The sequence below is a fragment of the Pseudorasbora parva genome, chromosome 4 (genome assembly GCF_024679245.1).
Source record: "Pseudorasbora parva isolate DD20220531a chromosome 4, ASM2467924v1, whole genome shotgun sequence".
NCBI classification, from domain to species: Eukaryota; Metazoa; Chordata; class Actinopteri; order Cypriniformes; family Gobionidae; genus Pseudorasbora; species Pseudorasbora parva.
In genome coordinates this window covers 49,984,283-50,009,691 of record NC_090175.1, presented here as the reverse complement: position 1 = coordinate 50,009,691, position 25,409 = coordinate 49,984,283, and the positions used below count along the sequence as shown (strand labels likewise).

The 25,409-nt window shown below is 41.3% G+C and overlaps 1 protein-coding gene across 1 annotated transcript; it reads right to left on the bottom strand.

Annotated features, from left to right (window-relative positions):
* Positions 1-4,874: 4,874 nt before the first annotated feature.
* LOC137074149 (interferon-induced protein 44-like) lies at positions 4,875-25,178 on the bottom strand. Its single transcript, XM_067442840.1, has 7 exons — positions 24,966-25,178; positions 14,688-14,721; positions 6,081-6,285; positions 5,838-5,984; positions 5,578-5,749; positions 5,220-5,320; positions 4,875-5,102 (listed from the first exon to the last, which is right to left on the bottom strand). The coding sequence occupies exons 1-7, from the start codon at positions 25,033-25,035 to the stop codon at positions 4,932-4,934; spliced, it is 900 nt and encodes a 299-aa protein (XP_067298941.1). The 5' UTR covers positions 25,036-25,178; the 3' UTR covers positions 4,875-4,931.
* Between the last annotated feature and the right edge of the window lie 231 nt (positions 25,179-25,409).

The window sequence follows — 25,409 nt, the reverse complement described above, 5'->3', positions numbered from 1 at the left end:
ACCCAGTAGAATGATAATGTGTCAGTAACAAGCATTGTTTATGATGCATTATAATTTTACAGATTTACTGTAATATTTAGAAATTATGATTGTAAGGAAATTGGTGTGATTAAAACCTGCATCTAATACTAATTATACAACTTTTTTAATTCATTAAAAACTTGTCAGTGCCTTTTACTTTGTTTTAAGTTTGAGTGTTGGAAAGAAAAATGATACCGAGGATGGTTTTTATGGTAATCCTTAAAAAACTGCAGATTGTCCTTCCGGCTAACAATGACACGGGCCATTCATTTAACACATATTTGTGTGTTAGATTCCCTAACGAAACAAAAATATATTGCAGTATATTGGAAAATATCATGCAATACATTAGGCAATATATTCACATAAATGGAATTTTATATTTATATTCTCCAATATATTGCAATATATGAAAGCGGCAATCATTTGTATATTTTGCAATATATTAGCTACAGGAATATATAATATATTGTATAATACCATCAATATATTATTCCATGTATTTACAATATATTATAATATATTTCAAGTGATATATTGGAAAATATATTTTCCTTTCGTAAGGGTTACACAATTCTGTTTTTTTGCTGAGCTAATGATAAAACAAGACTTAATTATCAGCAAATTACTGAGGGATAAAAACCTGGTGTTGGGTATCTAGTGATACAATCTGGTGTTAATTTACAAATATTATATGCTTTATCACTTGTTTAGTGATAAAGCACAGTGTTTCCTTTGGGTGTTAACAATCAACATCTGCGCATGTGCAGAGCATTTTAAATCTCCCAGCTCATCCTTTGGTCTCTCCATCTGTATGGATTTCCCTGCTCACACAATGGTTACAAGGACAAGGTATGGTATAGTATTATTATCTTATCAACTTGTGCTTTATTAATGAGCTTGTATAGCCTACCCTTACGAAAGGAAAATATATTTACCAATATATTACTTGAAATATATTTTAATGTATTGTAAATATATGGAATAATATATTGATGGTATTATAAAATATATTATATATTCATGTAATATATTGCAAAATATACAAATGATTGCCGCTTTCAATATTTTGCAATATATAATATTATTAAATCCCATATATGTGAATATATTGCCTAATGTAGCTATTCCATGATATTTTCCAATATACTGCAATATATTTTTGTTTTGTAAGGGTAATTAGTACGTAGCCGATGTGGTTGACTTAACTCTGTTAGTTTTTTTTTTTAATTTTTATTTTTTTACCTCAGTTTAAATTTAGCGCGCTTTTGATCCGCCATTCAGTTTAACATAACTGAATAACCCCCACTAACACACTAAATTTGTTAAAGGGGGGTGAAATGCTGTTTCATGCATACTGACTTGGATTCCCATCCTAAACATAGACAAAGTTTCAAAAACTAATGTTGGACGTTTGATGGAGTATTTCTTTGTCAAAAATACTCCTTCCGGTTTCTCACAAGTTTCGGAGGGTTTTTTTCGAGTATGGGTCGACTTGACGTTAATAGAGTGGAAGGTCCTTGTATGGGCCATACGGGCTCTTCTCCCGGTAGGGTGCGCGTGCGTGACTAGAGCGAGAGAGGAAATGCATGCCCATAAACACTCTCTCAGGTGCAGATTCAGTCGTCCGTGAACAGTTATGTCGCGCCGCGCTCCACTTTATTCCTATGGGTGACATCAAGCGACTTCAACACTTCAGCACAGCATTCCGGGAAGGCAGCGCTGCATTTGAACCGATTTGAACGCAGAAATGACGAGAAGCTTCACAACATCGCGAATCTCCACGGTCAATGCTGTTACAGGACTTCAGCAAAACATACCAAAGAAGTGTGTTTTTGACGGAGCGGTCCCAGCGATAAAGGTTCGGTCCTGCTTAGGAAGCAGTCGGTGAGGAAAACTGCTTCAAATGTCTCTGCTGTTGGCTACCGTCGCGTGAGTAAACATCAGTAAACGACACGATCGCGTGCTTCGTCATTCAAAAGCGCTAACGGACTCTATTGTTGTTCTATGTATAACGTTACACTAGTCTGACTTGCAAAACCGTTTTGCTTGCTACTGCTAAGGTTTAGTCGCATAGTCCATAAACCGAATCATGTCCTCATAAACTGCGAGTAAACACACACAAATGTTGACAGGCCACTAACATACCACAGAGACGGATGTCCGGCTGTTGCTGTTTCTCCTGTTCAATTTATTTCAGCCTCCGAATTTAATTCTGGATCATATATCTATTAGCTGAGATCGATAGCCATGAGTTTCTCCACGCTTGAGGACGTCACCGCTTTGTGCGCGATCGTCATTCTTTAGCTCCGCCCTCACGATACGCCTCCAGGCGCTCGGTTTTTCTGGAAAGACTCGGTACAGCCCATATTTCTTTTATAAATATAATAAAACTAAAGACTTTTTGGAGATATGAAGGATGCAATACTACTCTATAGGTCCTCAATATTGACATGAGATTGACTGAAACTGAGTGTCCCCCCCCCCCTTTAATGGAGGACGTGATTTACGTAAGTGACTTAACTTCGTTTGTACTAGTTAAATAATGTAGCAGCATTAACATTATGCATCATTTTTGAATTGACTGGATTTGGATAAGTTAGTTATTTCTCATTTGGCGTAACGTTAAGTATTTTTAGGGCTTCTAACCTTTATAAGACCGTTTATATATTTCTCCCCTGTGAGTTCTGTGTGTTAATTCTGGTGTTTTGAAATGTCATTCAAATGAGAAAGCAGACGTTAATCGAATGAATTCATTGTTCTTAATTCTTGTGTGGAGGCCGGGGCTCGATCATTGGCCGAGCACCCACGGATAGCACGGTCCATCATTGCCAGCGTTGCATAAACTGATTGGCCTGTAACATTTTGCGAGTTAAATGCTTTTTATGTTCTAGCAATCTTCTCGTGGTACTTTGATAACATACGCCGACCATTCTGTACAGCACTCCAAAATGTCGAAAAACATCATAGGACACACTTTTCTCCGTGAAGCGCTGCTTCAGTCAATAGATATAAACTCAAGATCGAGTAACGGGGTTTGTTTCTCCCACTGAGGCATTTTTCGTCTTATTTTGTATGAGTTGAGCAGACATCCATTAGTGTCCTGTCATGAGAGATTTTATCTGTACAACTTAGTTTTAGCCTTTTCTAGTTGTAGCTAGTATTTTAAATCTGTAACAGTAGTGCTTATCTGTTGAATAACGTTTTCTTTCTTTGTGTTGGTATTAAAAAGAATCTGAAGTAAAACAGAAAGTGACCTGATTATTTTAAAGTCTTTTAATTTGCTTTCTGCTTTGGAGGATTTTGGTTTCAGGGAATATTGTTTATTATTGCAGAAGGAAACCACTTAAGGCCACAATAGATGTATGCCCTTGGCATTATTAGTCTACAAACCAAAGATCCTGAAAGGAAGACAGGCTATGTAAGTATCTCTTCTTGTTGTTGAATATGTTTGAAACTTTAAATCTTAGATTTTTTAATGTGTTTGTCTCACCCAAATGTGTCTCTTTAACAGAAACAACACTGTGTTTGGATCATGTTGAGGAGCACTAGCAACGCCAAGATCATGTGATCGATTCCCAGGGAAAGCAAGAACTGACAAAATGTAAAAATGTGTACATTGAATGCAGTGTAAGTTGCTTTGGATAAAATTGTCTGCCAAATGTAAATGTATTAATTTATAAAGGAATAGTATTTTTTATCAGAATGAATTACAAGCCAGACAGTGTTTTAACAATAAGATTGATTTAAGATATGCAATTTTGTATTTTCAATTAAAAAATTACTTGAAGAATGTTTCTCTGTTTAATGCACTGATGTCTTATGGTGCCGATTCATATTTCTACATAGTTACAAAACATGATCTTGTTTGAAACGCAGTAGAGATTTATCATGGTAAGATGTTATTGCATTGGAGTATAACAAGACTGTTTTCTTCAATTGTATGTGTGTCAACATGTGTGGCTTACTGTAGCGATTCCCGGGGAAAGCAAGAACTGACAAAAATGTTTTTTTTTTTTTTTTTTAAATGGTATTAAATGCAGTGTAGGTCGCTTTGGATCAAAGTGTCTGCCAAATACATAAATGTAATGGAATTGATATATTACAATTTCAATAAATATTCAGATAAATTTGTTGTCAGTTGATTTTCTGAAGACATATATATTGTTTTAAATTTAATTTGCAGTGCCATTTTAAATTAAGTATTTACAACATTTACATTATATCAACATTAAATACACTGGGTGTGTGAGATTAATCACCATAAAGTGTTAAATGTACACTTACGAGTAATACATTTCTCAACACCTTAAGTGACTAAAAAGAAACACTAATACAGTGTTTGTATAACAAACACTTTCATCAGTGTTGTTTTAACACTAGAAAAGATGGACCTGTATGTTCACCTGGAAAGTGATAACTTTAACATCCGTGGTGATAAATCTCCCAGCATATTTTTGCTGTTTATTGGAAAACATTTTGAATCATTTCCCAGCTTTTTTCTAAATTTGGTTCTGAATTTTGAGTTATCAGCTGCCAAAAATGAGTCCATGTCTATATAAAATCCCAAATTGATTATACTCATTGTGATTAAAATGTGGTTTCCCGAGCAATAATTGTTTGTTGAGCTCCAATTATGGATGTCAGTACATTTGTATATGCCAACAATGGTAGAAATGTAATTAATTTAAGAATTCATTACGTTACCCAGGAATGACATTTTCATGGGGAAAAAGATGTAATTCACCCAAAAAATGGTTAATTAAATGTTTTAAATGTGTACATGTCATTGCATTACATACCCAACACACTAATAAGTATAGAAAGTCCTCAAATTTAAACTTTTTGCCAGTTTTATTTTTTCACATTTTAAATCCTTATCCGTCATTCACCCATATATGTGATTTTTGTCAATCACATTGAGTGTCCACCAATCTATCATCTGCAATCTGAACAATCTGTTCAAGTGCCTTTAGTATCAGAACATCAACATCATCCTTTGTGTCAATCTCATCATGGTAGTTCTTCACTGGGAAGATGTTTGACAATGGCAAGCCAATTTTGAGACTGCACAAATCCATCTGGACAGGAACAGAATGTTATGTCAGAAAATTAAATGTGGCTATTAGACATAAGATCAACAAATACTTGCAATATGTAAAATTGTAATGTGTAAGTCATTGGATGATATCACTTACCTTCTGTTTGATCTTTTTGCTTAAGTAGACCTTCCTCAGGTCATCTTTGACCAGCGGACATGCTTCATCCACTTTGGTCATGACAATCACTTGAGGAATCCCTACAGCAAATGCAGAGGCAATGTGAAGGTTTTATAACAAGTTTTTCTTTTTCCTCAACAAAACTGAGCATTTGTGGCAGTTTGTTGTACATATCTACACAACCAACCCACAATCATTGTCTGGGTCATATAAATACATTGTCCACACAAAAAAAAAACACACACACACAAACCCAACCCATGCACTTCATGCCACTTCTCTCTCCTATAAATTCATGAATGAAAATCATAATCAAACATTCAGGGGTCAGTTTTACCCTTCTCACTGATTCTCCGGCGGATGATCTTTAACTTTTCAAGAAGTTTGTCATCTGTGCTTTGGACTAAATCTGCGGCTATGACGTAAACCAGACAGAAAGACTGATCTGAGAGGGCAGGGTCACTGGTGTAATGTTCATCCTTGTGAGTGAGTGCCTGCTCCTGGTTGAACTAAGATTAGAAATTCAACAACATTTAAACATCAAACCTGTTGCACACATACAAACTCTGTTAAAATGTTAATGAAGTGGTTTATTACTTTGTAGCCATCTTTCACATGGCCAAACAGAGCATTGATGATGTCATCTGTTTGTGCCCCAGCCAATACTTCAGGTTCTAAGCCCATTATGTCCTTGAAAACGAAGGGCAACGTTTTTGTCCCACTTCTGATGAGGAATCCTTTGAGCTACAAATGAAGACCATATAGAAGCATATTTAATCAAATGACATTTCTGGGTCTTTTACAAAACATTCAACTTCTGTATAGTTAAAAAATACCTACATTTTGTGTGAAACTACGACTGTCACCAGCAGATGTTTCAACCAGCGCTCTAGAGGAGATCCTTCTTTGAAAGACACTTTGGACAGAATTAATAAAGCTGGACTTTCCTGCTCCAATTTGTCCAGCTACCAGGATCTTGATCTCCTTTACATCTGGATGACTCAGAGAGAAGTTTTCCAGTTTTTCTTTTAGAGCTTCTTTTTGTCTGTCAAATCAAAACACAATTTTGCAGAACTTCACTTAAAGAACAGATTAATTGTATGTGCCACAATTGAGTCTTATTTGGAATAGAATTACCACACTACACTTTAATGAAATAATATAATGCTAGATCTTTTATACATTATTTAGATCTCATGTTAATATTTTTTTTTACCACTGTTTGTATAAGCAATAACTTTTGGAACTTCACTACAGTAAAAATGTACATTTGTTTGAAACAGTTAAAACAAAGAAAATATGAAAGTGGATCATATCTGGGGGACAAACTGTGTTCAGTTAATTATTTAGTTTCAATTTGCTATTTTAGTTTTTCCCTGTTCATTCATTCTTTGTCCAGTAAAACAGACAAGTTTTCTGTGTCTGTATGCCGTGTTCCTGAGAGACTGCATTAAAATTATGTTTATATTTGGATCTCCTGAGTCTTCCGCCTGTTTCTGTGCAAAAGTAATTCTGTGGGATTACTTTTCACAAGTAAGTTTTAACTTTGCCATCGTACTTTTGGTTGTATTTTGTCCTCAAATCCAGATAATTGAGAAGGAGCAAGAAACTCTTTGATAGGACTGTACTGAAATCCTAGCTAGCTAATGATAGCTAAGCTTCCGGTATGTATCTCCCTCAACTCAAGTGTTTTCCACATAACTTAAGTTACTATTCAGATCAAAAAGATATTAGAAAGCACTTGTTAGATGCGCGAAACTTACTTTTAGCGTTAGGTAACGTTAAGTGCCTATTAGTACCAACACAATCCAATCTGAAGTTAATACATGCATTGCTGACCGAGCAAAATAACTGTCGTTGTGTTGCAGATGAAGGCGAACAGAACAATACCAATCACAAAGGCTGATGCCGGAACTTTATCAGAATATTATATATTTAGTGTGTGTGTGTTAGAGAGAGAGAGAGAGAGAGAGAGAGAGAGAGAGAGAGAGAGAGAGAGAGAGAGAGAGAGAGAGAGAGAGAGAGAGAGAGAGAGAGAGAGAGAGAGAGAGAGAGAGATGGTGATTTATTCCCAGTGGAGGAGCGAGTTTTGTGATCCTCTGCTCCTGGGAACACTGCTCACATGGTAAGTCAAATGATTGTCTGCTGTAAATCATAAATGTAAATCAGACCTTAAATCATATTTAATAATAGTACATTATTAATTATTTAAATGTCCTGTTTAAAAATAATAAGTAGGCTAATTTTAAAAATGCAAATAACAGCTCATTTCAAATGTTTACATGTTGTGTTAGACCTGTACATGTTGTGTTAGACCCTGTAGTTGATAGACCTTCAACCAATCAGAGCTACAGATGCTAAAGACATCTTTCCCATAGACAAATGCCTTGATCGCGGTCCTCTATTCCTTTTTTAAAATTAATGCGCTGTCGATATCTTCTATAACAGACGCAATGGCGGAATCTACACATCTCTTCAACTAAACTCTTCAACAACAGCCATCATTGTTGTAAACTAATTCAACCCAAGCGCTGTCAGTTTCTGTTTGGGCATAATAACTCCTCTACGGATCATGCCCAGACCGAACTTCCCGACCTAAAAATGTTGTGGGCAAGGATAAGTTCGGCTGGCATCCGCTTGTGTGTTCCCATGTATACAGCTGTTAATAAAGACACATAAATTGTACAGTATCTCTACAGCTCCCTATTCTGATGCACCAAAGAATATCACAGCAACAATTGAAAATATTAGAAGACAGGTTTGTCTTTTTATTCTGAAATGTTGGCTCACAATAATTAAGAACCTGTTTCCACAAATCCCTTCACTCTATTGGGATGTTCTCTTTTATTCTGGGCAGTAATTTTAACAGAGCATATTTTGCAGTATTATACACGCCTTTATACTGTTACGTCCAGAGCCGTAAGGTTCTTTTGTGGGGCCAAACTCTGCTATTGTTGTTTCTCTTCCTGTCTCTATCCCTGCGTCCCAATTCGCATACTATCCATCCTAAATAGTATTCGAAAATAGAATTAGTATGTCCCAAATCGTAGTATGTTGAAAAGAGTATTCCAAAGATTCCCGGATGGTTTACTATTTCCGGTCCGAATCTGAAGTATGAATCGATGGGCACTCTATCGGCTGATATTGCCCACAACCCACTGCGAGGTGTATGGGGATTCGATCAGAACTACAAACGCGGATAAAAAGCGTTAAAAACTACAAACATGACGGATGTGCGAGTTTGACGGTTAAGTAGAGAAGTTTAGATAAAGGGGTTCGTTTGAGTGACCAACTATCAATATTTAACCTGACAAAAATATATTTATTCAGTGTTGTCCACATTATATTTCACCTGCAGCAGCATTGTAAACTTTTGTAATGACACGTTTGGCCATTAACTTTTAAATGCATCACACTGTAAATACATGAGGAGAGTCTCTGCATTAAAGACCCACAAATGGCAGATCAACGAGCGGCTACATTTCTCTCTGATACGGTAAGAGATTAATCTGAATGTGGAGGATTTGAACTGTGACGAATCTGACGATGATTGACAGGGCAGTGAAACGGTGACGGGATGCACGTAACTAAGAGACAGAGTCCGTTAAAGATGGCGAAGTAGTATGTCCCGAAGCTTGCATACTTTTCTGCTACACACTCAAAAGTATATACTTTTTCTTCACAAAAAGAGTACATACTTTTAGGACGTAGTATAAGTAGGCGAATTGGGACGCAGCATATCTCTCCCTGCAGAACCATTATCACCACCTGATGCTACTAATTGGAGATTTGCTGTGATTGGATGATGGAGAGCATATTTAAACGGCAGCTACCGAACAGTGTTGGTGGTGGCCTGACAGTGTTCAATGGCTGAGATCTCGTCTGCATCTCCAGACTGAGTTTGGCTGTGAGCAAGCTTTTAGTTTGGTTTGCTGTATCGGTCTCCATTGTGTTGGGCCTAAGTAGAACCTCTGTCCATTGCCTTATTGCTTACATCTATGATTGAGATTTCAAAGAGAAAAGTGATTTCCTAATTTGGGTTGTCTAAGGTAAATACTGATCTAGCCTTATTATATGATGTATTTTCCTTTGTTGGGGTTAGTAGGAAGGTGGGTGGCCTTTTGTTCTGTATTACCCCTTTTCTCCTGGATAAGTTCGATAGGGAGTTAGCCTTCTGTATTTTGTTTTCTTTATTTTGTAGCAGTTAGTTAATTTTTTAGGTAGGCGTTAGCTTTGTTGCATTTGTTGTTTTGGCCTTGCCCCCTTCTGAAGATGATACTCTTATCATCATTTTGCTTGTTTAATTATGTGAATAAACTTCTCTTAAATTACATCTGACTGGTTGTTGGGCTTATTGTAGTTATTCTGGGCCTGGAGATGGGGTTTCCTCTGCTGTTGCACATTCATTTACCTCCAACCATATCAATTTCTGCTGCGATTTGCCCCTAGACCAATTGGGTTCTTAACAATAGCAATACTGAAAATTTCTCAAAAAAGAACACAAACAAAGACCTTCTCAGTTGCCATAGTTGTAACTCTTGTGTCTTCAGAAAAGGGTGTTAAAAGCACCACTGTTTCTGTAAAATAAAATAAAAATTGTCAGGGCTATTTTTATTTATTTATATATATATATATATATATATATATATATATATATATATATATATATATATATATATATATATATATACATAAAATATATATAAAAATATATTTTTATATATAAAAAATATTTTTTATATATAAAATATATATAAAAAATATATATTTTATGGGGGGGGGGGGGGGGGGGGTACTCAAGATTGAGTTTCAGTCAATCTCATGTCAATCTTGAGTACCTATAGAGTAGTATTGCATTCTTCATATCTCTGAAAAGTCTTTAGTTTTATTATATTTATAAAAGAGATATAGGCTGTACCGTGTCTTTCCGGAAAAAAACTAGCGCCTGGAGGTGTATCGTGTGGGCGGAGCTAAAGAATGATGATCGAGAACAAAGCGGTGACGTCCTCAAGCGTGGAGAAACCCATCGCTATCTCAGCTAATACAGATAATGATCCAGAATCAAATCTGAGGCAGAAATAAATTGAACAGGAGAAACAGCAACGGCAGCACGTCTCTGTGGTATGTACTGTATTTAGTGGCCTGTCAACATTTGTGTGTGTTTACTCGCAGTTTATGAGGACATGATTCGGTTTATGGACTATTGTATGCAACTAGACCTTAGAAGTAGCAAGCAAAACGGTTTTGCACGTCAGACTAGTGTAACGTTATACATAGAACAACAATGGAGTAACCGTTAGCGCATTTGAATGACGAAGCACGCGATCGTGTCGTTTACTGATGTTTACTCACGCGACGATAGCCAACAGCAGAGACATTTGAAGCAGTTTAACTCACCGGCTGCATCAAGCAGGACCGAACCTTTATCGCTGGGACCGCTCCGTCAAAAACACACTTCTTTGGTATGATTTGGTGAAGTCCTGTGACAGCAGTGGCGTGGAAATCCACTTTGAGACGCGACTGAAGTGATGTTGTGAAGCTTCGCGTCATTTCTGCGTTCAAATCGGTTCAAATGCAGCGCTGCCTTCCCGGAATGCTGTGCTGAAGCGTTGAAGTCGCTCGCCGTCACCCATAGGCAGGGCTGGACTGGTAATCTGGCATACCGGGCATTTGCCCGGTGGGCCGACGCACTTTTGGGGCCGGTATAGTGTTTAAAAAAAAAAAAAAACTTTTTTTTTTTTTTTTTTTTGTACCACTGACAACATGCAGCGGCAGCAGCCCATTGGTTTGTTTTCTGAATTGACAAGCCGAAGCGAGAGAGACCTCCCCTCCATATTAGGCGCTTTTTTTCTATTTATTTATTTATTATTTGAGCACATGGAACTGCAAAAGGCGAATATCCACACAGCACAGCCGCTGACGAACGTACGCTGCGTTTAAATACTGCTCTATGAACGGCACTTTGACTTATTTTGTTTTATAGAATCGTGTGATATGGAAACATTACAGTTCTGTGGTGAATCAGCTGAAAACAGCCGCGAGCATACGTAGCCTATTCATGACGAGGTAAAGTGGAAAACGGCAATACACACAAACGTTTCACTTCAGCACAACCACAACTTACTCTGCAGCTACTAACAGCGAATAAATATGGTGTTTAGGAAGAAACATTTATTAAAAATGTTGCTATATTACATAAATTAATATGAATATAAATCACTTTTATAGAGGCTGTTTTCGTATTTTCTACAGGTGTTTACATTTTTTTTTACTTACAAATAAGTTTATTATATATGTTTTATATAGTTTTGGAAACAATATAGCCATATAATGAGGAGCAAGGTTTGTACAGTATGTTTTTTACCCTGTGACTACCATGATCTTACATTTAAATGAAACTGGTCTACAGTTAAACTAGTCTATAAAACAGCTTTAAGTCTAGATCCCATAAATAAAGGACAAAGCTTTTTTTTCCTCTTTAAAAGTTTTATTAACTTGTTTTAATAGATTTAATGAAATGTAATAGCCTCATGAAAGATAGATAACAGTGTCTTACTTAAATGATGTGTTAACTCTTGAAAAATATGATTGTTCAACCCAAAAATGTGATCATTTACTCACCCTAATGTCATTCCAAACCTAAATGAATTTATTTCTGTGTAGCATAAAATAAAATAATTTGAGTCTGTTTTTTTGTTCATACAATATTCAAATGGTAGCCTATAACCAAAATGGCTTGGTTGCCAACATTCTTCAAAACATCTTATTTTGTGTTTCCCAGAAGTCATGCAGGTTTGGAACGACACGAGAGTGAGTAAATGATGACAGCATTTAAAAGCAGTAAATGTACTTTACTGCATCCTAGCTCAAAATCATCAGTGCTTTACTGCTAAGTGCATTTCTGTGTGACCAAAAAAGCAATATTAAGTGTATCTGCATTTGCAGCAAATTCGATAATATCTATCGTTATTTGTCCTAGTTTTATTTATATACGCCAATTTAAGACCCCAACCCCAGCAAAAACATTCACGGGGAACTCATGGGCCGGATGTGCTGGGTATGCCAGAGCCGAATTTTGGCCCCAGTCCAGCCCTGCCCATAGGAATAAAGTGGAGCGCGGCGCGCGACATAAGTGTTCACGGACGACTGGATCTGCACCTGAGAGACTGTTTACGGGCATGCATTTCCTCTCTCGCTCTAGTCACGCGCGCGCACCCTACCGGGAGAAGAGCCCGTATGGCCCATACAAGGACCTTCCGTTCTATTAACGTCAAGTCGAGCCATACTCGAAAAAACTCTCCGAAACTTGTGAGAAACCGGAAGGAGTATTTTTAACACAGAAATACTCCATCAAACGTCCAACATTAGTTTTTGAAACTTTGTCTATGTTTAGGATGGGAATCCAAGTCTTTAACAGTGTAAAAAGCTCAGTATGCATGAAACAGCATTTCACCCCCCCCCCCCCCCCCCCCTTAAGGTTCCTAAGAGCACAGTGGCCTCCTTAATCCTTAAATGGAAGACGTTTGGGATGGCCAGAACCCTTCCTAGAGCTGAGCTATCTGGGAGAAAAACCTTGGTGAGAGAGGTAAAGAAGAACCCAAAGATCACTGTGGATGAGCTCCAGAGATGCAGTCGGGAGATGGGAGAAAGCTGTAGAAAGTCAACATCACTGCAGCCCTCCACCAGTCAGGGCTTTATGGCAGAGTGGCCCGACATAAGCCACTCCTGCATGGTGTTTGATAAAAAAAAATCCTAAAGGATTTCAAGATGTTGAGAAATAAGATTCTCCGGTCTGATGAGACCAAGATAGAACTTTTTGGCCTTAATTCTAAGTGGTATGTGTGTAGAAAACCAGGCAATGCTCATCACCCGAAAAAAGATGAATGTAGCCAAGTACAGGGATATCCTGGATGAAAACCTTCTCCAGAGTGCTCAAGACCTCAGACTCGGCCGAAGGTTCACCTTCCAACAAGACAATGACCCTAAGCACATAATGGAGTGGCTTCACAACAACTCCGTGACTGTTCTTGAATGGCCCAGCCAGAGCCCTGACTTAAAACCAATTGAGCATCTCTGGAGAGACCTGAAAATGGCTCACGTTTCACCAACGTTTACCATCCATCCTGACAGAACTGGAGAGAATCTGCAAATGATCCCTAAATCTAGGTGTGAAAAACTTGTTGCATCTTTCCCAAAAAGACTCATGGCTGTATTAGATAAAAAGGGTGCTTCTACTAAATACTGAGCAAAGGGTCTGAATACTTAAGGGTGCTCTCAATATGGGGTGCTGTGTGTACATTAATGAGAATATTGAACCGTTCAGTATGGCATTCACAGTTCAGTACTCGCTGGTGAAATACGTTTTTTTTTTTTTTTTCGGTTTTGTATTTAATTAATTATTTCCATTTCTCTCCGTTTGAAATATTTCTCAGTTTATTTCGGCTCTTTTTGAGTGTGCCTATGAGTCTACGCTATGATGACCAAATATCAAATCATATGCACTAAAGTTAGGGGGTGTTTAGCCACGTTTTAAAGCCTTGCCGGTTAAACATTTAATTTGCGTGCTTATGCTTGGTTTTGCATCGAGCACGCGCACTAAACGTCTGTCAAACACACGTGATTACTGGAGAGTCTTACTGCGCTAATACTGTCAAATACACACAAAGCTAACATATAAACACAGTCGGTTATGTTTAAAGTGAAAGTAAAATCACGTGTATATGAGACGTGAGCATGTCTTCAATTGACAGCAGCGCAGCCTAGTCCTTATAGGGACAGTTCACCTCTAAAATTATGTTATTAAAAAAACAAAAAACCTTTAATACAGTAGCTTTTAATCAATGTGTGTATTGAAGACTATGTAGTTTTAATTTTAGCCTACATTTATTCATTTAATTTCATACTTAAATGCTACTGTTCATCTCTGCGCTGCCACTGTAAATCTATATCTATATCTATATTAGGGATGCAACAATACAGTTAGTCCATGGTTCAATACATACCTCTGTTTTTAAGCATGGGTTTTCGTTTTCTTTTTTTTGCTTTTTTTTTTTTTTGCTATTCTATTCTTAGGTGACAGGAACAGAAAAAGGTTAGGGAGAAAATGTTTTTATTGCAATACTCTTTCTTGATTTTACTTAAAAGATTTGAAAACCCTTACTTAAACTTAAAACTTTACTTAAAAAAACCCTTGTTCACATTCCCAGTTTATTGTATAATATAATATAATATAATATAATATAATATATATATATATATATATATATATATATATATATATATATATATATATATATATATATATATATATATCCAGAGATGCATAAGTTGTCATTCACTTTTTACATTAAGATAAAAAAAATTGCACTGCTAAGTTGGACATATAGCCTACATACACTCTTACTTTTACACTTTTGTCTGCACTACTTATGAACATGTATAGCTTACCCCCAGTCAAATGTCCTCCATGGTTTCTCCAGTTCTGTGGAAAAAAAGCATATAAATAATTCAGTTAAACAATAAATTGGTAGCATCTTTTTCTGAGAATGCATCAGTTGTGTATATTCTATTTAAATATGGGAGAGAGGAGGGTTGTAAGGGTGAGTTGTAATCAGAGGCGTTTCTATGATTTTCATTTTAGGGCGGCTCAGCCCCCAGTGAGGATAGGCCTGTAGAAAAAATGGTAACACTATTTAGTTTAGGGTCCAAATTGCGCTATTAACTAATAGCTTACTAACATACCCAGAAGATATTGGCTGTTTATCATTACTTATGAAGCAAATATTAACACCTTACTGCATGACCATACTGTACATGCATTAAGCATACCCAATAATGTAGGCAAGTTTATAGATCCCAAAATGTTATGATGGTTCGGGGGCATGCTCCTATGAGAACATTTTGATTTCTATGATCTACATATGTGCATTTTAAGATGTTCTGAAGGCCAAAAAATTAGATAACAATAGCTTGAAAACCATGTCACTGGGCAGTAGATTATTTGTCTTTCTTATGTCCACATCTCTCTTTTTCTCTGTTTTAATCTTGCCCTGTTTCTTCCCCTCATAACGCTGAGCTTTGACTTATATAGTTTTTTCCGTTTTTGTCAGTAAACAAAGTAAACATATGGTTTACATATTAACATACTGATATTTATATGTTTCATGAATAATTTTCTTACGTTAATTTACTGTTTATTAAAATTTTAAGTTGATTAAATTCACAATATGAACACATTCATTAGTACTAATGGCCAATACAGGCTGAAAAAAAGCTGAGTTTTTTTATTTACTGAATGTTACAAATAGAATTATATTAATTTACAATATATACACATTCATTATTAATCTTATGCCTAATCTGATGAAAATGGCTTTGTTAATACATGAATCACATAGGCATATTTCCAGTTAAAAATGGCGAAATTAGACAGAAGTTTATTTTTTTCTTTTGTTTAATATTTCTGACTTAACATCAAACATGAACATGTTTAGTTTAGCTGCTTACATTTATCTCAGGCTACTTGACGTCGAGTTGCGCTGCTAAAATTTGCGCTAAGCCTCATCAGTTTCTGTGTGACCATAAAGCCCGCCTGATTTGATTGGTTTTATCAAATATTTTGACATTGACGAGCGGTGACAGACCAATGACGCTCAGATTTACACACACACACACACACACACACACACACACACACACACACACACACACACACACACACACACACACACACCTCTGCTTCTAACGTGCCGCTGCGGATTGGAGTGACAGACTAAAAAACGGGACGAAGCTGAAGCCTCCCGCCAGTTCCCTTTATCGAGGGAACTCGCACTGCGTCATCGTAGATGACACATCGGGGAACGCCCTCGGCGTGACGCTACTGAAATCATTTGAAAAAGCCAAATCGTGATTGGTGTTGCGTCATGACGTAACGAGTGACGGCATACCCGGAGGTATAAAGGGACGCCGGCACAAGCATACACAGCTTCTGCTCTTCAGCGGTTGCGCTCTGTGTTGATCGTTTGTCTATTTGGTGTTGTTTGTCCAATAAGTATAGGTGGCAGGCTCGTGAGCCTCTTAGTTCTGTCCCGCGTCTGTTGAGGCAGCGCGGCGGCAGATCAGCGGGCTCGCAAATGAACTTGTCAGCGGGTCTGGGGCTGCTGAGGCACTTTCTCAGTCCCTGCTGACAGTTCGGATGTTCTCCGTCCCCGCGTGGAAGCCCGCGCTGCGGCCTCTTCCCTCGGGTTGGAGAACCCGGTGCTTGAGCCATCTGATTCTGAGGAGTTAGATGTGCTCAGCATCGAGGCGGGTGACGTAAGCACCAAGCACGCTGCTTCATTCATAAAATAGGGGCGCTCGGGCAGTCCCCGAGGGGGCTGCCTGTAGTAACCCGGTGTTCTCCGTCCCCGTGCGGAAGCCCGCGATGCGGCTCTTCCCCGGAGTGGAGAACCAGATGCTTGAGCGATCTGATTCCGAGGAATTAGATGTGCTTAGCGTCGGCAGAGTGAAGTAGAAGAGAGCTCGCCACCTCTTAATGCAGGCTCGATCGCGCGTTGTCGAGGCAGCGCGTGGATTACGGGTCTGCAACAAAAGTGAACACACGGTGTACATGTGATACTGTTTGGCGCGAGGCATGCAGTCAGTGCCTGAGGGTGCTGGCTGTGTTTGTTGAGATATCTCGCAGCGCACAGCCGTGCGTTTTCGAGTGTTTCAGCCTCGCGCCTGTGGTTTTCATCTCGAGGGATGAAAGCTAAATATGTTGTAAACGGGTCGAATCTCGCATTGCTGAGGCAGCGTGTAGATGGCGATTTGTTAATATACATATTTAAACAGTATCGTCTGGAGATTATGGCTGTACTTAATTCTGAGGAATTAACAATGAAACATTATCTGACTTTGAGGAGTTGGATATGTTCATTCAGCCTATCATTCAGACCATGTTCACTTGAGGGGTGATTAGGGGCATTTAATTCCGAGGAGTTAAATGGGATTTATCTGACTTTGAGGAGTTAGATTATCAACCTATCATCCAAAAATGTGTTCACAGGGCTTTTTTCATCTAAGAACAGATGAAGCCCCTCTCCCGGGGAGCGATCGAGGTCGCCTCCTCTGTGGAGTTTTATGGAAGTCGATGCTGCGATCCGCCGTCTACGACGCTCGGGCCACATTGACTTCCAGCGGACGCATGCTGCCTTAGCCGCCTCTAGAAAGACGGCAGCTGGGCAGCAATCGCGTTCAAACACCGAAAAAATCCTCCCCGACTAAGCCCTGCCGGGTGGCCGCTTCAGGGGGTCGGGCAGGAGGCTCGGTGGGTACCAGAGACCAGCCTTGAGAGGCTGGTTCCCCTAGTAGAATATCTCGGCGCATGGTTATGCTCCCGAATATATCTGCTGGGGCCCTGTGTACCGTGGGCAAAGGGGTACTGACTGCAGTTCAGTGTTCCAATACCAGTCATTGGTGTGGTCTGAATTGTGGTGTGCCCAGCCCAGTGGCCGGCTGGCTGGAAGTCGATGCTGCGATCCGCCGTCTACGACGCTCGGGCCACATTGACTTCCAGCGAACGCATGCTGCTCTAGCCGCCTCTAGAAAGACTGCAGCTGGGCAGCGAACGCGTTCGCACACCGAAAATCCTCCCCGACTAGCCCTGCCGGGTGGCCGCTTCAGGGGGTTGAGCAGGAGGTTCGGTGGGTACCGGAGACCAGCCTTGAGAGGCTGGTTCCCCTAGTAGAATATTTCGGCGCATGGTTATGCTCTCGAATATATCTGCTGGGGCCCTGTGTACCGTGGGCAAAGGGTACGGACTGCAGTTCAGCGTTCCACCACCGGGGTTCATCGGTGTGGCCTGAATAGTGGTGTGCCCAGCCCAGTCGCCGGCTGGCCAGCCCCCTCTCCCGAGGAGCGATCGAGGTCGCCTTCTCTGTGGAGTTTTCTGGAAGCCGATGCTGCGATCCGCCGTCTACGACGCTCGGGCCACATTGACTTCCAGCGGACGCATGCTGCCTTAGCCGCCTCTAGAAAGACGGCAGCTGGGCAGCAATCGCGTTCAAACACCGAAAAAATCCTCCCCGACTAAGCCCTGCCGGGTGGCCGCTTCAGGGGGTCGGGCAGGAGGCTCGGTGGGTACCAGAGACCAGCCTTGAGAGGCTGGTTCCCCTAGTAGAATATCTCGGCGCATGGTTATGCTCCCGAATATATCTGCTGGGGCCCTGTGTACCGTGGGCAAAGGGGTACTGACTGCAGTTCAGTGTTCCAATACCAGTCATTGGTGTGGTCTGAATTGTGGTGTGCCCAGCCCAGTGGCCGGCTGGCTGGAAGTCGATGCTGCGATCCGCCGTCTACGACGCTCGGGCCACATTGACTTCCAGCGAACGCATGCTGCTCTAGCCGCCTCTAGAAAGACTGCAGCTGGGCAGCGAACGCGTTCGCACACCGAAAATCCTCCCCGACTAGCCCTGCCGGGTGGCCGCTTCAGGGGGTTGAGCAGGAGGTTCGGTGGGTACCGGAGACCAGCCTTGAGAGGCTGGTTCCCCTAGTAGAATATTTCGGCGCATGGTTATGCTCTCGAATATATCTGCTGGGGCCCTGTGTACCGTGGGCAAAGGGTACGGACTGCAGTTCAGCGTTCCACCACCGGGGTTCATCGGTGTGGCCTGAATAGTGGTGTGCCCAGCCCAGTCGCCGGCTGGCCAGCCCCCTCTCCCGAGGAGCGATCGAGGTCGCCTTCTCTGTGGAGTTTTCTGGAAGCCGATGCTGCGACCCGCCGTCTACGATGCTCGGGCCACATTGACTTCCAGTGAACGCATGCTGCTCGAGCTGCCTCTAGAAAGACTGCAGCTGGGCAGCGAACGCGTTCGTATTCCAAAAATCCTCCCCGACTAAGCCCTGCCGGGTGGCCGCTTCAGGGGGTCGGGCAGGAGGCTCGGTGGGTACCAGAGACCAGCCTTGAGAGGCTGGTTCCCCTAGTAGAATATCTCGGCGCATGGTTATGCTCCCGAATATATCTGCTGGGGCCCTGTGTACCGTGGGCAAAGGGTATGGACCGCAGTTCAGCGTTCCACCACCGGGGTTCATCGGTGTGGCCTGAATAGTGGTGTGCCCAGCCCAGTGGCAGGTTATGGAACAGGAAGTGTGCTCCCTGATGGTAGAGGAGGCTACATAGTGTATTCCTCCGCCAGACAGGGGGTCCGGCTGTTACGGTCGCTACTTCGTGGTTCCCAAAGAGGATGGAGGGGTGCGTCTATTATTAGATCTGAGGTACTTGAACCGTTCTCTGAGGAGATTCAGGTTCAAGATGCTCACTATCACATCGTGCGCAGATCCAGTTCGAGGACTGGTTCGTCACGATGGATCTAAAGACGCATATTCCATATCCCCATCCTTCCTGCCCACAGGAGGTCCTGAGGTTCGCTTTCGGGGATGAAGCGTACCAATATCAGGTTCTCCATTCGACTTAGCTCTTTCACCCCGCACCTTCACGAAGTGCATGGATGCAGCTCTGGCTCTGTTTAGACTCCAGGGCATCATGTACTGAGTTATCGACGACTGGCTCATTCTGGCCAGGTCGTACGATAGGGCGGTTCGGCATCGAGGTGTCGTTCTGGCCCATATGAGGTGCTTGGGGGTGGGGACTCAACACAGTGTTGACGCCCTCCCAAGGGACTACGTTCCTGGGAGTCGTATGAGACTTACAACGAGGCAGGCGCTATGGTCCCTGCACGTATCAAGTCCATACTGGCGGAGGTCTCCGGAGTAGAGCTAGGCCGCAGCCTCACTGTGAAGCAGTTCCAGAGACTGCTGGGTATCATGGCAGCAGCGTCCAGCGTGATTCCGCTCGGCCTGCTCCACATGAGACCCCTACAGTGGTGGCTGAAGACCAAGCCCTTCCGTAGCAGGGTAACGCACAGATGCGTTTGTTCGTTCCCTCGTCATATGGAAGAAACCTTGGTTTCTGTCCCTAGGGCTAGTGTTGGGAGCATCATGTTGCCGGAAACCGTTCAACAGATGCATCCTTACTGGCTGGGGCACGGTCATGGAAGGCCGCTTGAGAGGTCCGTGGGGACCCGGCATTCATCCTGGAACATCTACTGCCTGGAAATGCTGGCGGTCTAGAAGGCTCTGAGGAGCTTTCTCCCGGACCTCCGCGGCCACCATGTCCTGATACGATCCGACAGCACTGCCGTGGTATCGTATCTAAATTGTCAGGGGGGTCTGAGATCGCGCCCTCTGTGCAGACTGGCGCATCAGGTCCTCCTGTGGTCCCAAGGGAAACTGTTGTCACTCAGAATCCCTGGGGACCAGTATCAGGGAGCAGACATCCTGTCGAGGCAGGGGCTGAGGCCCGGGGATTGGAGGCATCCGGCTCCATTGGGCCTGGATGCCATGTCACAGACGTGGCCAAGGCTGCGTCTGTACGCATTTCCCCGATCGCTCTGCTCCTGGGAGTTCTGGAGCGGGTCCGCCGGGAAGGCATCCGCCTGCTATTGTTAGCACCCCGGTGGCCGTCCAGAGTAGGGTTCTCCGACATCTTAGTTCTGCTAGACGACCTTCCAGGGCGGATTCCTTTGAGAAGGGATCTGCTGACTCAGGCAGGGGGCACGATACCACCCCCAGCCGGAGGTATGGAACCTATGGGTCTGGCCCCTGAGGGTCAGAGTCTGTCAGCACGCATCGTTGAGACCCTACTCAGCTCTAGGGCTCCTTCCCACAGGAGGCTGTACAACCTGAAGTGGAAGGTGTTTCCACTTGGTGTAGGGACCGTGAGGTAAATCCAGTTAACTGCGCAGTGGCTTCAGTACTGGAGTTTCTCCAATATCGGGTCTCTGCCGGGCTTACCCCGTCCACACTTAAGGTGTATGTGGCAGCGATAGGGGCTTTCCACACACCGTTAGGTGAGGGACCTCTGGGGAGGCACCATTGGTTGTACGACTCCTCCGAGGACGGAGGATGAGGCCTGTGGCTCATTCCAGGAACCCATCTTGGGATCTGGCAGTAGTGCTTGAAGGGTTGGCTGAGGCCCCTTTCGAGCCACTGGAGCTGGCCGATGCCGAGAACCTCCTGCTTAAGGTTGCCTTTCTCCTTGCCATCACTTCTCTGAGGAGAGTGGGGGACCTCCAGGCATTGGCATTCACGCCAAATTGTTTGGAGTTGCCCCGGGCGGAGTGAAGGCCATCTTGCGTCCGACCCCGGGTACGTACCCAAAGTGCCATCTAACATGGTAGGGTCGGTGGTTCTCCAGGCATTCCATCCTCCGCCTCATGTGACGGCAGATGTGGGCAGGCTTCACCTCCTCGGCCCGGTTCGGGCATTGAAGGTCTATCGGGAGAGGTCTGCCCAGTGGAGGAAGTCAGACCATTAGACTTTACAGTCTGCACCTCCCGGCGCCGCCAGGCTTACGTCACCCGCCTCGATGCTGAGCACATCTAACTCCTCAGAATCAGACGGCTCAAGCACCGGGTTCTCCAACCCGAGGGAAGAGGCCGCAGCGCGGGCTTCCACGCGGGGACGGAGAACATCCGAAGTATGCACTTCGGCTCGCCTCCTGAGTATGCACTTCGGTCCATACCAAGGGGCTCAAGATAGGCGAGGACTAGTGGGTACTCGTTCCCCGATGTGTCATCTACGATGACGCAGTGCGAGTTCCCTCGATAAAGGGAATCTGTGTATGCTTGTGCCGGCGTCCCTTTATACCTCCGGGTATGCCGTCACTCGTTACGTCATGACGCAACACCAATCAAGATTGGGCTTTTTCAAATGATTTCAGTAGCGTCACGCCGAGGGCGTTCCCCGATGTGTCATCTACGATGACGCAGTGTCTCGTTCCCTCTCAGGGAACATGGGTTATATGCATAACCCGAGACCTTTCTTTTGTTTTAAGGGTTAATCACATATTTTTTAGGGGGGCTGAGGCATAAATTTAGGGGGGCTGAAGGCCCCCAAAAAAGGGCCTAGCGACGCCCATGAGCTAAACTAAAGATTCATGTTTGACATGTTAAGTCAGAAATATTAAACAAAATAAAAAAATAAACTTCTGTCTAATTTCGCCATTTTTAACTGGAAATATGCATATGTGACTCATGTAGGCTAGGCCTATATAGGCCTTAACGAACAATAAATATTAACAAAGCCATTTTCATCAGATTAGGCATAAGATTAATATAATTATAATGAATGTGTATATATTGTAAATTAATATAATTCTATTTGTAACATTCAGTAAATAACAAAACTCAGCTTTTTTTCAGCCTGTATTGGCCATTAGTACTAATGAATGTGTTCATATTGTGAATTTAATCAACTTAAAATTTTAATAAACAGTAAATTAACGTGTCCAATAAAATTATTCATGAAACATATAAATATCAATATGTTAATATGTAAACCATATGTTTACTTTATTTACTGACAAAAACTATATCAGTCAAAGCTCAGCGTTATGAGGGGAAGAAACAGGGCAAGATTAAAACAGAGAAAAAGAGAGATGTGGACATAAGAAAGACAAATAATCTACTGCCCAGTGACATGGTTTTCAAGCTATTGTTATCTAATTTTTTGGCCTTCAGAATCAGAACATCTTAAAATGCACATATGTAGATCATAGAAATGAAAATTTTCTCATAGGAGCATGCCCCCGAACCATCATAACATTTGGGATCTATAAACCTGCCTACATTATTTGGTATGATTAATGCATGTACAGTATGGTCATGCAGTAAGGTGTTAATATTTGCTTCATAAGTAATGATAAACAGCCAATATCTTCTGGGTATGTCAGTAAGCTATTAGTTAATAGCGCAATTTGGACCCTAAACTAAATAGTGTTACCATTTTTTCTACAGGCCTATCCTCACTAGGATCCCCTAAAATGAAAATCCTAGAAACGTCCCTGTGTGAGACAGATCTTAAAAACGTTTTATTATTATTATTATTATTTTTTTTTTACAAATAGTGGATAACTGTCAAGGTTATTTCAGATCAATACACACAAGTGTCCACTAGATGGCGTCATGGAGACGGGTGTCGGGTGTTGCTTCGAAGCTTCGCCAGTTTCAGTGCTTCACGAAGCCTCAGTCTGGCCATCATCACTAGGTGGTAGTAGGCTACTCACTGTGTTACCAAGCCGTGTGAGACTACCCTGTGTTACCAAGCTTATTACGTGAGACTCGAGTTGAGAAGTATTAAATCAAAGGCAGTGCTAAGAAACTGTCAATGACTACGTTTACATGGACAACAATAGTCCGATATTAATCTGATTAAGACAATACTCTGATTAAGAGGCTACCATGTGCGATTTCTAATTACCTTAATCTGATTAAAGTCATAATCTAACTACACATAAATCGGATTAAGACATGTGGAGTATGCCTATTTTAGTCGCATTATCAGAGACATGTACACACCTTAATCTAACTATTAATGTCATGTCGGAGATTTCACCGCATTTTGTGACAGGACACATAACGTTACGCACAACAGGGGAGTGCAGAGGGGAGGCTTTGTGGGTTGGAGCCTCTGCCCTTTTTGAAAATTAATCAAAAGTGCCCCTTTCAACAATCATCGATAATATTGTGGCCAATAAAACAAAATTGGAATTATACTTAATATAACAACGTGTACAAAACAGTAACAAATGGTGGAAAAGTCGCGTTTATCTTTTACGGATCTGTCAGTCTGAAAAGCCGTTGCCATAAACGTCGTTGCTATGGGCGGTGTGTGTTTTACTTGACTGTTCATTGTGAACACTGCGTCCTCTCTCTCTATTTTTATTTTTGTTGTAATTATTATGCTGTTAAAGTAAAATACAATAAGTTTGTATCTGTAATCGCAAACCAGATGGGTCATTCAGTGAACGCCTGTGGCTCGACGGCAGGAAAAACAATCCAAAGAGTCATGATTTTTAAACCTTTTTCATAATTAATCAAAGCTATTATTCTAAATGTAGGCTGTCAATAAGGAGGAAAGAGGGGCAGTGTCTCTTCAAAAAAAAAAAAAGAGGCAATACATAATATTAAAAAAATAAATCAACGTAAATGTAGATATAAAACATTATAAAAACGCATGTTTTGTTATACTTCTTAATGTAAAGTAACACTGTCCAACAGCGACACCCGCAGGTGAAGTTAGCGGGTTTACTGAGCCCATAAAATTAACACACCTGCCAGAGTCACGCTGTGATTGGATGTTGGAGAACATGCGTGGCATGGGGACGTAATGACGTGCCATAATCGATCTATGTTCTATCACATGTAAAACGGGAACATGAACGAAGTACTCTAAAAGCAACTCATGTAAACACCTTAATCAGAATATTGTCTTATTTAGAATAAGGTCAATAATTAGATTACTGCTGTCCATGTAAACGTAGTCATTGATTAACTGATTAGTTTAATGTGCTCCTCTTGTGTTCAATTTAAGTTTAATTATCGGAGCCTGCTCCACCTGTGTTTAATTAGTTTTAATTGTCTGAACGTGCTTCTCCCGAAAATTAGTTAATAAAACTTCAAGAAGTTCAATCCTTCAACAAGTTACATGTTCTAACAGACACACGGAGTGATTACAGCATTTAAAATAAACTTTTAAATGCAGTCCTTTAATTCTAAATATTGAAAATGAATTTAGTTAAATAGATACATTTAATGACTTTTGCATTTATGGACAGATCAAAATCAATACATTTTTTTAAATAAAATAAAAAATAAAGTTAAAAGATGCCAAGTATGCAGTACTTACCTGGTGAGTATGTTTCGGTTGGGGATGTTTGGATTGAGGGTGTTTCGGGTTTTGATGCTGCACCTCCCATTTGTGATTTCCCTTTCTTTTTTCTACCTATAAATTCAGCAAATAACACCACACTAAACTGAAGAAACACACAGTTGCTTAAACCATACAGCGTAATAACAAGAATCACAGAATTGCTATTAGGCTATACTGTTCTGTCTTGAGTTTTGTAGGATGTGCAAGAATGTTGTGATGGAAGCTCTCATCTGAGGCTGTATTTATAGTTGCAGCTCTAACTTTCAGTTTCACTTTTTAAAATTGCTAAAAAAAAAAAAAAAAAAAAAAAAACATCATTCGTCAGTCGCTGACGTTTCGTCTCCGTTCCCTCCTCAGGGAACGAGGATTACATACGTAACCGAGACGATTTTTATACTCTCTTTTTCAGAGTACTTACAT